At 39.6% G+C, this 16,451-nt stretch overlaps 1 protein-coding gene across 2 annotated transcripts in view; it reads left to right on the top strand.

Annotated features, from left to right (window-relative positions):
• Positions 1 to 16,451, top strand: part of stk32a (serine/threonine kinase 32A) — an 80,306-nt gene that overhangs the window by 20,457 nt on the left and 43,398 nt on the right. For both annotated transcript variants that reach the window (XM_080866247.1, XM_080866248.1), the window contains exon 5: positions 2,138 to 2,311. In XM_080866247.1, the coding sequence (XP_080722373.1) occupies positions 2,138 to 2,311 (174 nt within the window). The remainder of the gene's footprint in view (positions 1 to 2,137; positions 2,312 to 16,451) is intronic.

Consider the following 16,451-nt stretch of genomic DNA (forward strand, 5'->3'; position numbering starts at 1 on the left):
TTTGTGCAACAGCTACTCAAAGTGCAACGCAGCGGACTTCTCGCTGAGACAGGCTGGCTGTGCATGCTGGAGCTTCAGGGATGAGCAGACTGATGACCGCAGTCACACTCAGCGCATTCTTCACAGATTAACACCAATACAGGACTATATATAGGCAAATATTAACTACCGTGTACTGTAAAAACTGTAAAACCTATGCAAAATTGAGCCCACGGAAAATTTAAGAGGAAACAAGAATAGTTAGCAAGCTATTCATGATACAATGTCATGTGGAGACAACTAAAAAGGCACATTTTTTATCCTTGCCATACAAGTGTAAGGATGATAGTGGCTCACATTATATTTTTAAATCGAGTGATGATGTACTTAAGTATATCTCAGGTGTATTTATATGTAATTTGAAGGCTTTGTGCAGTACTTTGGTCTTTATAAACGGAAGAAGATGGATGGATGGAATGATAGTTATTAAGACTGACTGACAGGTTATTATGATTAATAATTATGACCCAAACAAATAAGGTTGTAAAAGTAGACATTGTCCAATGTCTATTTTCTGTAAACTGTCATCTTAGAGGAGAATTTTGCATTTCAGCCTGGATTTTCCCATTGTTATTGTCATGGTTGGCTGTGTGGCAGGCAGGCAAGCAGGAGTGGTGGATCCAAAATGCAGGACTCAGACACAGAAGTTCAACTTAAAGCGCAGCTTTATTGCTGGGAAAACCTCTTACTAAACTAAACTCACCAAAGGACAAACAAAAACGCTGGTGGACAAAACACTGAAGCAGAAATACTGAACTGGAGCTAGAGCTGGAGCTGGAAACAAAACACTGGTAACACGGAGGCAAAACACACACAGCTTGTTGAGGGTACGACGCAACACTGACTCAGAGAAACACAGGGACTAAATACACTGGGAAGTAACGAGGAGAATGAGACACAGAAGGAGGGCACAGCTGGGGGAAATTAGAACTGACGAGACAAGTAAAGCAGGACACATTCACATAAGACACGGACCTACAAAGTAAAACAGGAAGGATCACACAGAGACGCAAACTTGACACAGTGGAGACAGCAACTAAGAAACACAGAGACATAAACCATAAGGCAGAGGACTCTAAGAACCGAGAGGCACAGAGGGGAACTCAAACATGCAGACACAGACTTACACAGAACAGAGGGGACATAGAGAAACATGAAGGGCAAGAGATCGAAACTAGAAACCATAGAAACTCACACCAAGTACAATAATACAAAAATCACAATGAACTAAAACGCTGGGTCAGGAGACCCAGGACCCTGACAGTTATGGCTTTTCAGTCAATCCAATAAACCCCATTCATGTAACATTTGTGCAACATAACATTTTCCTAAACATACCTGTACCCATGGAGCCACATGGATGGGGGAAACACCTGGAATTCTTCTTTAAGCTGTACAAAAGTGCTCAACCAAGAGTGTTGTTTTAGCTGTCTCACATGCCTCCTGTGTAGCCACTTCTGTGGGATTTTCTCATTTCTCTGAGCCTTAAAAGTGTCATAACGACCTAGACCAAAGCATTCAGTTTACAGTAAGATTAGGGAACTGATCAGGGAACCATCCCAAACATCACCTGAGAGCAGTGAAAAGGGGAAAAGGCAAGAGAGAGGAAGGGAGAGAACAAAAACCCCCAACCCTGACAGAAGGTTAATGAACTTTGCCACAGGCGTCACGTAGACAGCATTTTCTGCAATGTGAAAGACTGTGATGAGTGTTTTTCTTTAGGCCTGGACTTAGAGGAGCACCTGTCCTCTGAGAGTATGCAAGGCTTCCGAGGTTGTTTTTAATAGAGATCATGTTGTTAAAACCCCGAAAGGTTTTGCTGAACTCTTTGTTCTTGTCAAACTTTTTATACTAAGGTGTTACACACTATCTTAAAAAGGTTGATTTGCCTGAGGTGCACAAACCTGGCATGAGTTCAATTTGCGCTTGTTATCTTATTTTTTTGCTGATGGGTTTATCACCCCTTGATTCCCTAGTTCTTTTCCCTCCTCCTCTTACATGTCTCCTCAGTTTTTATTTCTTTCTCCAGTTTTCTTTGCCATTTCCCTGACTCTTTGTTACCATGTCACTCTTCTTTGTGACTTATCTTTCTTTATAGGTATTCCTTCCAAGATGAGGAGGACATGTTTATGGTGGTGGATCTGCTTCTGGGCGGAGACCTGCGCTACCACCTCCAGCAGAATGTGCACTTCTCAGAGAGCACTGTCAAACTCTACATCTGTGAATTGGCTCTGGCTCTGGGATATCTCCGCACCAAGCGCATCATACACAGGTAAGAGGTGTTTCTATAAACTGACATTTTTATAACTCAATATATAGTTTTTTGTAATTACCTTTAATGATACAGTTAAGGGTTTGTTGCCCTCTGTCTCTTTAAAAATAACAGGACGGAAATAGTCTTCAGCACGCGTCCTCCTTATGCTTCCTGCCTCATTTTTCACCAGAGCTTGGGCATTGCGTACTCCTCTTTTCTCCTTGGCTGTTTTCATCCACATAGTTTTCTAATACTGCTCCACCACAGGGCAAGGTCAAGATGTGTTGACATTAAGGTCATCCCTGACACAACAGTTTACCCTCTGCCAGAGACTACGGCCATTATCAAATGCGCCAGTTCCATCTACAGTGGGGCAAAAAAGTATTTAGTCAGCCACCGATTGTGCAAGTTCCCCCACCTAAAATGATGACAGAGGTCAGTAATTTGCACCAGAGGTACACTTCAACTGTGAGAGACAGAATGTGAAAAAAAAATCCATGAATCCACATGGTAGGATTTGTAAAGAATTTATTCGTAAATCAGGGTGGAAAATAAGTATTTGGTCAATAACAAAAATACAACTCAATACTTTGTAACATAACCTTTGTTGGCAATAACAGAGGTCAAACGTTTACTTTACCAGGTTTGCACACACAGTAGCTGGTATTTTGGCCCATTCCTCCATGCAGATCTTCTCGAGAGCAGTGATGTTTTGGGGCTGTCGCCGAGCAACACGGACTTTCAACTCCCGCCACAGATTTTCTATGGGGTTGAGGTCTGGAGACTGGCTAGGCCACTCCAGGACTTTCAAATGCTTCTTACGGAGCCACTCCTTTGTTGCCCGGGCGGTGTGTTTTGGATCATTGTCACGTTGGAAGACCCAGCCTCGTTTCATCTTCAAAGTTCTCACTGATGGAAGGAGGTTTTGGCTCAAAATCTCACGATACATGGCCCCATTCATTCTGTCCTTAACACGGATCAGTCGTCCTGTCCCCTTGGCAGAAAAACAGCCCCATAGCATGATGTTTCCACCCCCATGCTTCACAGTAGGTATGGTGTTCTTGGGATGCAACTCAGTATTCTTCTTCCTCCAAACACGACGAGTTGAGTTTATACCAAAAAGTTCTACTTTGGTTTCATCTGACCACATGACATTCTCCCAATCCTCTGCTGTATCATCCATGTGCTCTCTGGCAAACTTCAGACGGGCCTGGACATGCACTGGCTTCAGCAGCGGAACACGTCTGGCACTGCGGGATTTGATTCCCTGCCGTTGTAGTGTGTTACTGATGGTGACCTTTGTTACTTTGGTCCCAGCTCTCTGCAGGTCATTCACCAGGTCCCCCCGTGTGGTTCTGGGATCTTTGCTCACCGTTCTCATGATCATTTTGACCCCACGGGATGAGATCTTGCGTGGAGCCCCAGATCGAGGGAGATTATCAGTGGTCTTGTATGTCTTCTATTTTCTGATGATTGCTCCCACAGTTGATTTTTTTCACACCAAGCTGCTTGCCTATTGTAGATTCACTCTTCCCAGTCTGGTGCAGGTCTACAATACTTTTCCTGGTGTCCTTCGAAAGCTCTTTGGTCTTGGCCATGGCGGAGTTTGGAGTCTGACTGTTTGAGGCTGTGGACAGGTGTCTTTTGTACAGATGATGAGTTCAAACAGGTGCCATTCATACAGGTAACGAGTGGGGGACAGAAAAGCTTCTTACAGAAGACGTTACAGGTCTGTGAGAGCCAGAGATTTTCCTTGTTTGAGGTGACCAAATACTTATTTTCCACCCTGATTTACGAATAAATTCTTTACAAATCCTACCATGTGGATTCATGGATTTTTTTTTCACATTCTGTCTCTCACAGTTGAAGTGTACCTCTGGTGCAAATTACTGACCTCTGTCATCATTTTAAGTGGGGGAACTTGCACAATCGGTGGCTGACTAAATACTTTTTTGCCCCACTGTATGTTGCTGTGTTGATGCCTTACTTAATTTTCAAAATGCAAGTCAAGTGCTTTTCAGGCAGAAATATCTGCTGTTATGGCAAAACCACAACTCAGAGAGCCAATAAAAGTGTGCCTACTGCCAAATGTTATTATTTTAAGTTGCTGAATAACTCAAAGTGCATGAGATGTTCCATTATTGGCTAACGTTTGCTGCCAAAATACATTAAGTACATTGAGTGTGCAAAATGTTAAAAAAAAACTGCCTTACTCGTGACATAGTAACAGACAACAATACAGCAACCCTGTATCATACAAAGAACTCTCTTCATTTACCCGGTTTATGCTTTACAGGATAGTTTTTGTACATTTTATGAATTAGCAGTCCATGAAAATTAGCTATTAATAATGATGTTCACTGAAGCAATGTAATGTCTGTATTCAGAACACCACTTACTGGGAATCCACATTACCTGAGTTAATTCCCACTGACTCAGGCCTCTGTTTAGTGTTTCTGTCCTGAGAACAAGCTGTCTTCCAAAGCGGACCTTAAGGAAGGCAGCCAGACCCACTGTCTACACCAGATTGATGGAAAAATTTCCCATATAAAAACGGTTTTGATGATGGCTCAGCAGAATAAATCATCTTTTACCATTTTTCATTCATTGATTTTAGAGGGCACGACAGGTTTTAGATTGCGTGTCGATGGGCACACTTGATGAAATCCAGACACTACTGACTGACAGCAAAAACAGTTGATAAAATGCTTTCTGTGTATATTGGTCTTTAAAATTACTCCTCCACTCTGATGTCTGAGCAAAGACACAAACATAGGAAAAAGACCTTCTCAGATCATGACTAATAGGAAACATCACTGTAACAGAGAACACTAATTTATCAACACCCCCAGATAACAAATTACACCATTTAACGTTAAGCAGGCTACTTGCTCTTGTCCACGCTCTTAAACCTCCACAGGAAAGAGAGGAGGAGAAATAAGTGGGACGGATTAATAATTTGCTTATTCATTCAGCCCATTGAGGGTATGAATATTTAAATTATGTTTTCTATTTCAGTCCTGGAGAGGACAGACTTGCCAGTTGATGCGCAGGTGTTGGGGGCGTTTGTTTAGATGGAATCAACATCTTTTCAATCTGCATTCATTAGCTTCAAATAGGAAGAGGAGCTGAAAGTAACTCTCGGCTCATCTGTATGGAAATTGAATATATAATTTCCTCACTCAGACGTGGACGCGCTGACTTGGGTTCGCCGAGCGAATGCGTTTCAGTGGACGTTTGTGTGTGTATGCACCTGTCTATATGGGTATAAATACGAGACATACAGATTCTCTTTCCGTTGGTCTTTAATGATTTTGATGATAATTAGGGGAGCAGTGATGATAATGGCATTAATCACATGCAACACGATCACATGTTAATTATGTCATTTACAAGTTTGATCATGCCAGAGGTAAAATACGCATGGCATTAGCTTCTTCCATATGATGGCTGGATATCAGCATACGGTACTGATGCTTCTACACACACGTGTGTATTTATATCGTTGTGGGGACATCTCATTGACATAATGCTTTCCCTGGCCGCTTACCCTAACCCTAACCATCAAAAATGAATGCCTAACCCTGATCCTTACCCTAAACCTAACCATAACCTAATTGTAACCCTGACACTAAAACCACATTTTGAGTCTCAAAAATGCCTTCAAACTCGTGGGGTCCCCATGAGGGCTGTTTGTCCCCACAGGTATAGTAAACTACCAATTTTTGGTCCCCAGGAAGATGTTAATACCCGTGCACACACACACACATACATACACAAACCCCTTTACTATTACATATATTATTTAAGTTATTAGTTGGTAGAACATTAAAATTTCTCGGATTGTGTCTAGTTTGAGTTTGTGTTGCAGCTCGTATGAGCAAATATATTGTATGTTGTTATAATGTTGCTGGAACGACACAATTCTACTACAACAGCAAAAAGCACTGGACACCAAGCAGAGCTCTTTGTTTGATCTCGTGCACGAGGGAGAGAACTGTGACGAGCGCCGTTCCTTCCGCTCGAACCCCAGTCACTCTCGTCTGTTCCCTCGTAACACTGCTGTAAACAAAGAGTACCTTGTCTGTGTGTATGTATAGATGTGTGTGTGTGTGTGGTCAAGATGTGACCCTGTGAAGACTCCCCAAAGCTGGTGCTAGGAGTCCAGCGGTCCACCTAAACAAAGGGCTCTTATACTTAAATAGATACAGAGTAGGTGTCCTCCTATACCATAAATCAGTAAGAGAAGGTACGACCTCTCTCATGACCTTAAGATATGTCTGTATGCCAGAGTGCTCTGGGAGGCACACAGAGTCTTTGCAGACTGCTAAGGATCAGACCTCTATCTTTATGCAATCAATTATAAAAATCTAAGCATATATGAGAATATATTTCTAAGCATAAATGACAATCCAACAATATAAACCTAACATATTTATGTTTGTTTTTTGAATCCGCAGCCAGTCAGATGCTTTCCAGATTGTAATGCATGGTGGATGAAAATCTGACAGTACTTTTATGTATTCATAATTCCATCCATTTTGAAAAGATCTCCAACACTACATGCTGAAAGACAGAGCCAACACCGTTTTACTGTTCCACTCGCTGTTAGATTTCTCTCCTGACCTCCTCTGTTATTATTACACTAATAATAATCACTAGTGAACGAAAATTTTCTAATTTGGATTCATGACTCCATATGATCTTCAGTCCAGTTCCTGTGCAATTTGGCATACCTCAGTCTTTACTTCCTCTTTCCCTTCCTCAAAAATGGCTTCTTGACAGCCGCCCTTCCACTGACAGCATTTCTGATGAACCTTTGATGAACCGTACATGGATAAAGAGCCAATGCATCTCTCAGGTCCCGTGTCAGATCTCTGCTGTGATATTTTACTGCTTTTTTCTTAAGATCTACCATAAATAGGCCTGGCAATTTGCCTTCCACTTGTTTTCTTACATTTTTTGAGGACAAACCGCACACACTGTTTATGATGCTAGCTCCTCGGGGATCACTTTGTTACAAAAATACAATGTGATCCCTGTAAAACGATGTTATCTTGGGCATTTTTCAAACTCAACTAAAGAAATGAGAAGAAATTATATGGGTTTTTTTTTTTTACATCAGGCTACTAGAAATGAAGATACCATTTAAAATGAATTATTTGCTAAGATGTCCGCTATGTGTAAACACAACACTGGTTCATCCATTGAGTTTGGACCTTTTTTTATGCTTGAATGATTCATAGGTCAGTGTTAAGTGGCTTAACAAGCAACAAAAAAAAATCCCCTCGCTTTGAAAGACCTTCATAACTAGAGAACTATTGATCAAGAATTACAAGAAATTACAAGAAAGTCTGATTCCTTAGAAGCTGAATAATGACATTATATTGATAACTAGATAATGGGAGGTGGCTCGAGGCTTTTGCATAGTGTATGTAGGTTTTGGTGTGGTTTGAGATCAGGGTAAATGTCTTTTATGCAGTTATGTCCCAGTTATATTCTGGGTACCATAATAACGAGACAACAATGGCAACATCAGCAGACATATCTATGTAATTTTCAATAATGAGTCCTTGCACGGTATAGTTTGCTGCTATATGGAAACATGAACGGTCCCATGGGAACATTCAATCTTAGCAACAGTCTTTCAGCTCATCCTGTAAGGAGGGAAATTAGTTCAGTGTCATCAAGGGACAATAGAGCAACCTCTGAGCATGAAACACAAAGTGGAAATATGTTTAATGGAAAATAATATTACCTTAAAATAGACTTTGTAAGTTTGGTATTGCATATGCTATTACAGTACAGAGGTACAGGTGTTGAACAGGTTTTTAAACATGGAGCCATAAAACAGATTTGTACAATAAAATGAAGATGACACAGCTTATTCAAGTATGAGTGCTTTAAATTTCATTTGTCAGATATACCAATTCTACATTCTAGATGGTCAGATCTTGCACTACTACATCACATCCTTTAGACATTAAACTGAAGCGGGAACTGTACCCAACTACCTGATACCTTTTACTTCTACCTTTTACTCCTTTATTTTGTTTTTAGTTCAGTATCACATAAAGCAGTTAAGGGTATTTTTGCAGTTAAACAACAAAAACTCTCTACACACCTAGGCTTGTTGGAATATGTGTGTATCCATACTATGACTAGTTCAAAAGCACATATATAGTATATACATAGTGCTTAACGTGTTTATTAAGTCACCTGTCATAAAAACAAGCAAGCAAAAATATTTTTGAAATATGTCCAAAAAATTATTTAAAGCAAAACCTTATTCAATTTAAATTTTTATGCCATACTTTTTGCATTTTAATTAAAAAACTAAATAATGGGATTTACTAGTCTATAGGCTTTATGGGCCATTAATATTTCTCATTTTCTGGTTCTCCTATATCTTGTAAACCTAATTCTGCATTGCTTACTGTTTAACATAAATCTCTGTGGGAAGTCTGAATTATTTACATTAGACTGAGTCTCAATTATATGACATCTTCAGAGACTTGACAAATCCTTCCAAACAAGTGGAAAGATAAATGGCAAGAATGCGGTGGGGGATGTGTGTGTATTTGTTTGTCCGTGTGTGTGTGTGTGTGTGTGTTCTGTGGTTGTTTACCTCATCCCATCCTCTTTGACGTCAACAACAATTATCTGTGCATCCTCGGGTGCATTTCAGTGTTTCTTGGAATCCTCATAATGGAAAAACTTACATGTTGTCAACCAGTCTGTGCTCTTAACGAGTCAATATGTTGCAGTCAGGAAACAGACTGCCCATTAAAGTCGTTAAAGGATTAATCGTTTGGCTTTTTTAAAAATGCCTTTTAGGACTCCCCTGAGTTAAGTTTTTAAAGTGCATTTATTGGGGTTTTAGCCTTTATTGTGTTAGGATAGTGGAGAGAAGACAGGAAAGCCCACAAGGGAAAGCATGCAGGCCAGATTCAAACCAGGCCTCTGCTTTAACACTATGGGTCACCTACTCAACTCAGTAAGTTAAACCCGAGCTACATGCAAGTTTAGTAAATAGTTACTTGACATTCAAATGAGGCATTAAGTTCAAAGGTTCTTCAGATGCTCCTTTATTTTGAAAGGGTCCCCACATGAGGTAGAACCACATGTTTGATTTGACAGAGATTTGGGATCGGCACTAGGCTTACACTAGCTTGTGACCCCTTGAAGCTGGGTTTGTGTCTCATCTCAGTCTCAACTGGGGGACTTTTTGTGTGTTAACCACTACAGCGTGGAGCCACAGCTGTGCCAAAGTTGCTGAAAATTACAAGCAGTGCATGAAAACAAGCACTTATATGGTAGAACTTTAATAATATGCTATAGCACTGATTGCTGCTGCAGTGCATGCAATTATGGATTCTTTTATTAAAGTTGTCTTCATTTGCTATCTGCACTGCTTTTTTAATGTACTGAGAGATAGCAATGTGACGAACTCTGACTGAGTGAGACTGGTAGTGCAGTACATTCATCTTAAGCAACTGTAGTTGATGTTCTCTTTTCCATTTCCATCATCTTACAGCATCCGAATGTTGAAGCTTCACAAGGACACTGTTCACTTTTCTATTAAGCTTACTACAAAACTCTGTCTGTCACACCTAATCACATCTCCTCATTTCAAGGCAAAAGTCTAAATTGCATATACTTGCATCATCAGATAGGCGTGGAGCTTTTGATCAGATTGCCTAATGGCAGCCAGACTGATATAGAATGTGATGATTTATTAGCTAAGCTTGAGCCAGAACCCCACCAGGGTACCAGCTAGCTGCATTTTGAGTTTGCTGCTCACCACAATGGCAACGAGGTGCTGGACAGTGGCTTTGACAATGCGCGGTTTATTAAAGGATGAACAGGAGGGTTTGTATTCAGGCCAGCATGCGTTTGCTGCTATGCCAATTGGCCAGGATGGCAGCAGAGGTTCATGGACTCAGTTAAAGGGGTATATTTGAGTGATTTTTGGGCTGTAGTCAGTTGGTCACCACCACATTTTTTTTCATCAGCCACTTCAGTTGCCCATTGTGTCCTCATGATAGCTACAGTGCACTAGAGTGCTGGGGGGATTCTAATTGTTTTGGAGAAAGATCCAAACTACAATATTGGTACATTTCGTTTGACCAAGTCACTTTTTAACTTGCAATAAGATTAACATTTTATGACATGAAACATTTTTGCTCCTTCTAATCCGGGAGGAGCACCTTTCTTTCAGACAATCTGTGCAAGGGGAAGGAGCATCTCTCACTTGCTGTGCAGCACGCTGGAGGATTGTGCTTAGTGAAAATGGTGGAAACAACTAAATTTTCAAAAGTGTGGCTATACTTAAATATAATCAATGCTGACATTACAACAAGAAATCTGCACGTACATTACATCCTGCAATGCATGTATGGAAAAATTCATACAGGTATGTACCTTGGCTCCATCTGATGCTTTCATGGATATGCCTGGTAAAGCTGTAAGGACCATTAATATACAGATGATTTCTGTCATTCATATAGATAACTTTAAAGTTAACAATACAGTGCTCTAAGACTAATAATACAAAGTAACCAGTAATACAAAGTCTAATTGCTTTAATATAAACAATTTCTTATTAAAAGGCCTTGACAAATATTAAATTGGTCTTACATTGTTATTATGTTGTATTGTTTCCTGTGGGATAGACCTTTGTTCTTGTCCAAAAAGTATTTTAAAAAGCTTCAAACTAAACTAGAGATGCAATGATCAACCAGACAGGAATTGATATTGGCAGATTTTTAAGCATTCTTGGCCCTGACCCGCTGGTTAGCCTCATGTATAACCAGTTGCTAGCTGATCGCTTTCATGCATGCACAACATCCACACAGTACTGCCGTTAAGTAGACACAAACACACACACTTGTAGCCACATGCTATGTTGTTAGCGTGAAAGCTCTTCCCTCTGAGTTAAGATGAACACCACAAACGAGATTGTAAGAACAAACTTAATCAAATACTTAAATTGCTTTCATTCAGCTGAACACAAACATTTGAAAGAAGCCAACAAAGGTTAAGTGGCTAAAACTATCCAGAACTTAGAGTCAGCCACCAGCCAGCAGCCTCAGAAACAGCCTCAGTATGAGCATAAGCATAGGTAACTATCAGACCAAGTGACATGAAACATCTTCTGGACCTAAAAACTAAGTCAAAAGAGTCAAAAGATGCTGAAAAAACTGACAGATCCCATTGTTTGCTGTTGCCTCTGTGTGGAAACTAACCAGTCTATTTATTGACATTACTATTTCTTATTAAATGAACTGAAGCATACTGAGACCCAGCTGTTGCAGCAGCAACCCTATTTCAGCTAAAGAGGCTCTGCCTTTGCAAGCTCTGATCTCTTCCCCTCATCTCCTCTTTGAGCCTCTCTCTCACATGTATACACACATGCAGTACACTCTACCTTTCCCTCATAATCTCTTTCATTATTGCTGCCTTTTTTCACCTCTTGTGCCATTTCCTCTTCCAACTTCCTACTGTATTTCTTATCCATGCTCTACTCTTGTACATCCTCGTTCTTTGTTTCTTCTTGTGGATGGTCTCTTTCTTTCTCAGAGGGAGTGGCACAAACATAGCTGTGCTTCAAATAATTTATTTGCTCTTTCCGCCCTCTTCTCCTCAAGAGACCTTTTGCTAAGCTGCCGAAAGGGAATATGATCTTAATTCACCTATCTGCTTAAGTGAAGGTGAAAGGAAGTGGGTCTTCTTGTGCTCTAAAAAAAGGATAAAACATAGTAAATTGTATGCATGGTTGCAGACAAAGTCATTACTCTTACTCTCCATCAGCTGTTTGAGATGGGGAGCATTTGTCAGGTCTTCAAGTGAAGTATCCTTTATTCATGGAGCGTGTTAATGTTTTATTTCCCAGCAGATGAAGAAAAAGAAAAAAAAACAGGAGGGAGGGAAGAGAGGGAGAGGGAAATTATATGCTCATATTTCATAAATGGAGATTAAAGTGCCAGCTGGTACTAGCTTTCCTGATTTCCACCAAAAAAAACCAACAACAACCCAAAAACAATAACAACAAAAAAAAAAAAACGGTGAATTGAGCGTTATCTTTTTCGAAAATCTCCTTCAGCTCAGCCTCAGCTCACAGTAACAGATTAAAGGATGGGAGGAGGTTTGTGCTGTGAACACGATAGACTGTTTACAAGCAAGTCTGTTCCAAAAAGATCACTAATTGGCTGTTTGTGTATTTAATTCACAAGTGTTCTGTAGAATTAAAAAAAAAATAGAAGGAGGAAGGAGAAAGCAGCACATTCAGGAAATCTGAGGCAGACTGAGAGACAAGAAGAAGGTGATGAAAGACAAAGAAAAGAGGCAGAGAGAGAGAAAAAGATGACATTATTTTTCTTTTGCAACAATCTCTGAATGTTTCTGACTCTGTGAATTATTCATCACCAGTAATTGTGATGTGAGTTTTTAGCGCTGACTGGCTGCTTCTCGTGTCTGCTCGCCGCTCTCCCAGTCCGGGAACTCGTCATGGCCAACTTTGTTAACCGGGTAACAGTCGGCATTTATTGTTGAATAAAGAATGAACGTCTCTCTTCTCAACTGTTGGTGCACGCCAAATATTGTTTACACATGTGGATAAACTAGAGCACAGACACACACACACACGCACAAACAAACAAAACAAACAACCTTTATTTATAGAGCACATTAAAAGCCTAGGCATACCAAAGTGCTTTACAGAAAAACAATAAAATAATACAGTTAAGAGCATTAATATCAAATATAACTAGAAAAATTTGCATTTCCTGCGAAAATGCAGTGTGGATGCTTAAAGCTGAAGCTGTATGCAAAAAGTAGCTGAAAAAGCTGAAAAGTTGCAGAAATTGTAAAAACTTTGCAGAAGCAAAGGAACATTGCTAAAATGTAATAATTTAGCAGAACTGCAATATCTTAGAGGAAACATAATACTTGGCAGAAATACAATAGCATAGCAGAACTTAGCAGAAATATTGTAACTTGCCAGAAACATAACTTCTCAAAAATACAAGAATTTAGGAGAAATAGTATAAGATAACAGAAAGAATATATTTAGCCAAAAATACATAAACATTACAGAAACACTATGATTTAGAAAAATAGTACAACATAGCACAAATACTGTGATTTACCAGAGACACTGTGATGAACTATGAATATTGTAATTTTAAATTAATACTATTTTCTAGCACAAATACTATAATTTGACAGAAATACTATCATTTGGCAGAAATACTATGTTTCAGCACAAATACTCTGGTTTAGCACAAATATTATAACATAGCAGAAATACTATTATATAGCAGAAATGCTATATTTAGAAAGAAAAATATAATATAGTAGAAATAGTATGATTTAGCAGAAATACTGTGTTTAGCACAAGTACCACAAAGTAGCAGAAATACTATCATTTAGCAGAAATACTATGATTGAGCAGAAGTACTAAGATGTAATAAAAGTACTTTGATTTAACAGAAATACAATTATGGAGGAGTAATACTTTAAAATGGGAGAAATATTGATACACACACACACACACACATACACAGAGCGTAAAGGGAAGAGTATTTGTGCCATGGAGTGTTAACAAGAATGTGAGGTCTATATTAGAAAAGCTGGTAAAATCATAAAAGTTTGCAGAATTGTAATAAATGATGAATATGAATTACTGGTCTGTGACAGTGTATTAATTTGTAGGGGAAAAAAAACATGTTGACCAAGGTGGAATCGAACCCACGATCTTTGGCTTGCAGACCCGTGTCATTACCAACTGTGCCACTGGGAAAGAGAGCAGGCGTTTTGAAAAACAGGCTGATGAGGAGTCAGAATTAGATCGCGGTGAGAGGCGAAAAATGCCATTTTTGGAGTTACAAAACAGTGTGTAACTCAAAAACTAGGTGGACTAGAAGCATAATTCTTCTACTGGCTGAATCAGCGGACTTTGGTGTACTTTGACTGCGATTTTCATTGCTCTCTGTACATCTGTCGCTGAGATATGACGAGAGAGGAAACGGGAGACCTCAGATATGATTGGCTGGCTGGGAAGCCGTGCAGGCTGTGATCTGTATACTTGAATGTCTGAGTCCTCACAGAGGATTGGCTGCCTGGGGACCTGGCAGAAATATATAGAAATAGTATGATTAAGCATAAATCCTATAAAAAGCAGAAATAGTATATTAAGCACAAATCCTATAAAAAAAAGCAGAAATAGTATATTAAGCACAAATCCTATAAAAAGCAGAACTAGTATATTAAGCAGAAATCTTATGAAATAGCAGAAATAGTATGATTTAGCACAATAGTAATAACTTAAACAGAAAAATTGGAAAAGCAAAATGGACAGCTGAAAAAATGCTGAACGTGCTGAAGGTCCCTCAACTATACTTGTTAAATGAAAAAAATCAGCAAAAAAATCTATAACAGCCACACAATCACAAATATCTACACATAAGGAAACACACATGCACAGAGAGACACACACACAAGATCAAATTCAGTCACCCAGTCTAAACATATTGAATTTGAATCTTACAATGAGATCATCCCATTAAAAGGCTTTCTCTCTCTCTCTCTCTCTCTCTCCCTGTCACACACAGACACACACACAGACACACACAGGGAGAGAGAAGTAAGTTTCTAGGTCAGCCTGGGAGCTGCTGAATTTGAATCCACCAATCAGAGAGGCTGTGCACTTTTCCCCACCAAAACGGGTGCTTCTGTTTACACACGCAGCACAGAGAGAGACACTGGATTATTGCAGTCTATTTCTCATAGTGAGGACTCCCCTCAAACAAATGACCATAATTTCCTAACCGTAGGGGCTAGAGCGGTCATTCTTACACCGTTTTGTTCAGAAGAGATGGGGGAATCTTCAAGTGTTGACAATTTATCATTAAAATATGAATTTTTAGAGATATATGACATGGATGACTTGTTGACTTAGAAGCCACGAATTCCCCAATATGCAAATTTGAATGCCTGAGGCCACATATATGATTGGCTGGCTGGGAAGCTGTGCAGGCCCTGATTTGTGGATTTGAATTCCTCAGCCCTCAGATATGATTGGCTGGCTTAGAAGCCATGAAGGCCCCAATATGCAAATTTGAATGCCTCAGGACACTTATATGATTGGCTGGGAAACCGTGCAGGCCCTGATTTGAAAATTTGAATGTCTCAGTCCTCACAGAGGATTGGCTGCCTGGGGACCTGGCAGAAATATATAGAAATAGTATGATTAAGCATAAATACTACATTTAGTAGAAATACTATGTTTTAGCACAAATCCTATAAAAAGCAGAAATACTATAATTTAGCAGAAATACCATATTAAGCACAAATCATATAAAAAGCAGAAATACTATATTAAGCACAAATTCTATAAAAAGCAGAAATACTATATTAAGCACAAATCCTATTAAAAGCAGAAATACTATATTAAGCACAAATCTTATGAAATAGCAGAAACAGTATGATTTAGCACAATAGTAATAAGTTAAACAGAAAAATTGGAAAAGCAAAATGGACAGCTGAAAAAATGCTGAACATGCTGAGGGTCCCTCAAATATACTTGTTAAATGAAAAAATCAGCATAAAAATGCACAGGGAGAGAGAAGTAAGTTTCTAGGTCAGCCTGGGAGCTGCTGAATTTGAATCCACCAATCAGAGAGCCTGTGTACTTTTTCCCGCCAAAACAGGTGCATCCTTTTTACACACGCAGCACAGAGAGAGGCACAGGATTATTGCAGCCTATTTCTCATAGTGAGGACTCCCCTCAAACAAATGACCATAATTTCCTAACCGTAGGGGCTAGAGCGGTCATTCTTACACCGTTTTGTTCAGAAGAGATGGGGGAATCTTCCAGTGTTAACAATTTATCATTAAAATGTGAATTTTTAGAGATATACGACATGGATGACTTGTTGACTTAGAAGCCACGAATTCCCCCAATATGCAAATTTGAATGCCTGAGGCCACATATATGATTGGCTGCCTGGGAAGCCGTGCAGGCCCTGATTTGTGGATTTGAATTCCTCAGCCCTCAGATATGATTGGCTGGCTTAGAAGCCATGAAGGCCCCAATATGCAAATTTGAATGCCTCAGGACACATATATGATTGGCTGGGAAACCGTGCAGGCCCTG

Source organism: Rhamphochromis sp. 'chilingali', assembly GCF_963969265.1.
Source record: "Rhamphochromis sp. 'chilingali' genome assembly, chromosome: 19".
NCBI lineage: Eukaryota > Metazoa > Chordata > Actinopteri > Cichliformes > Cichlidae > Rhamphochromis > Rhamphochromis sp. 'chilingali'.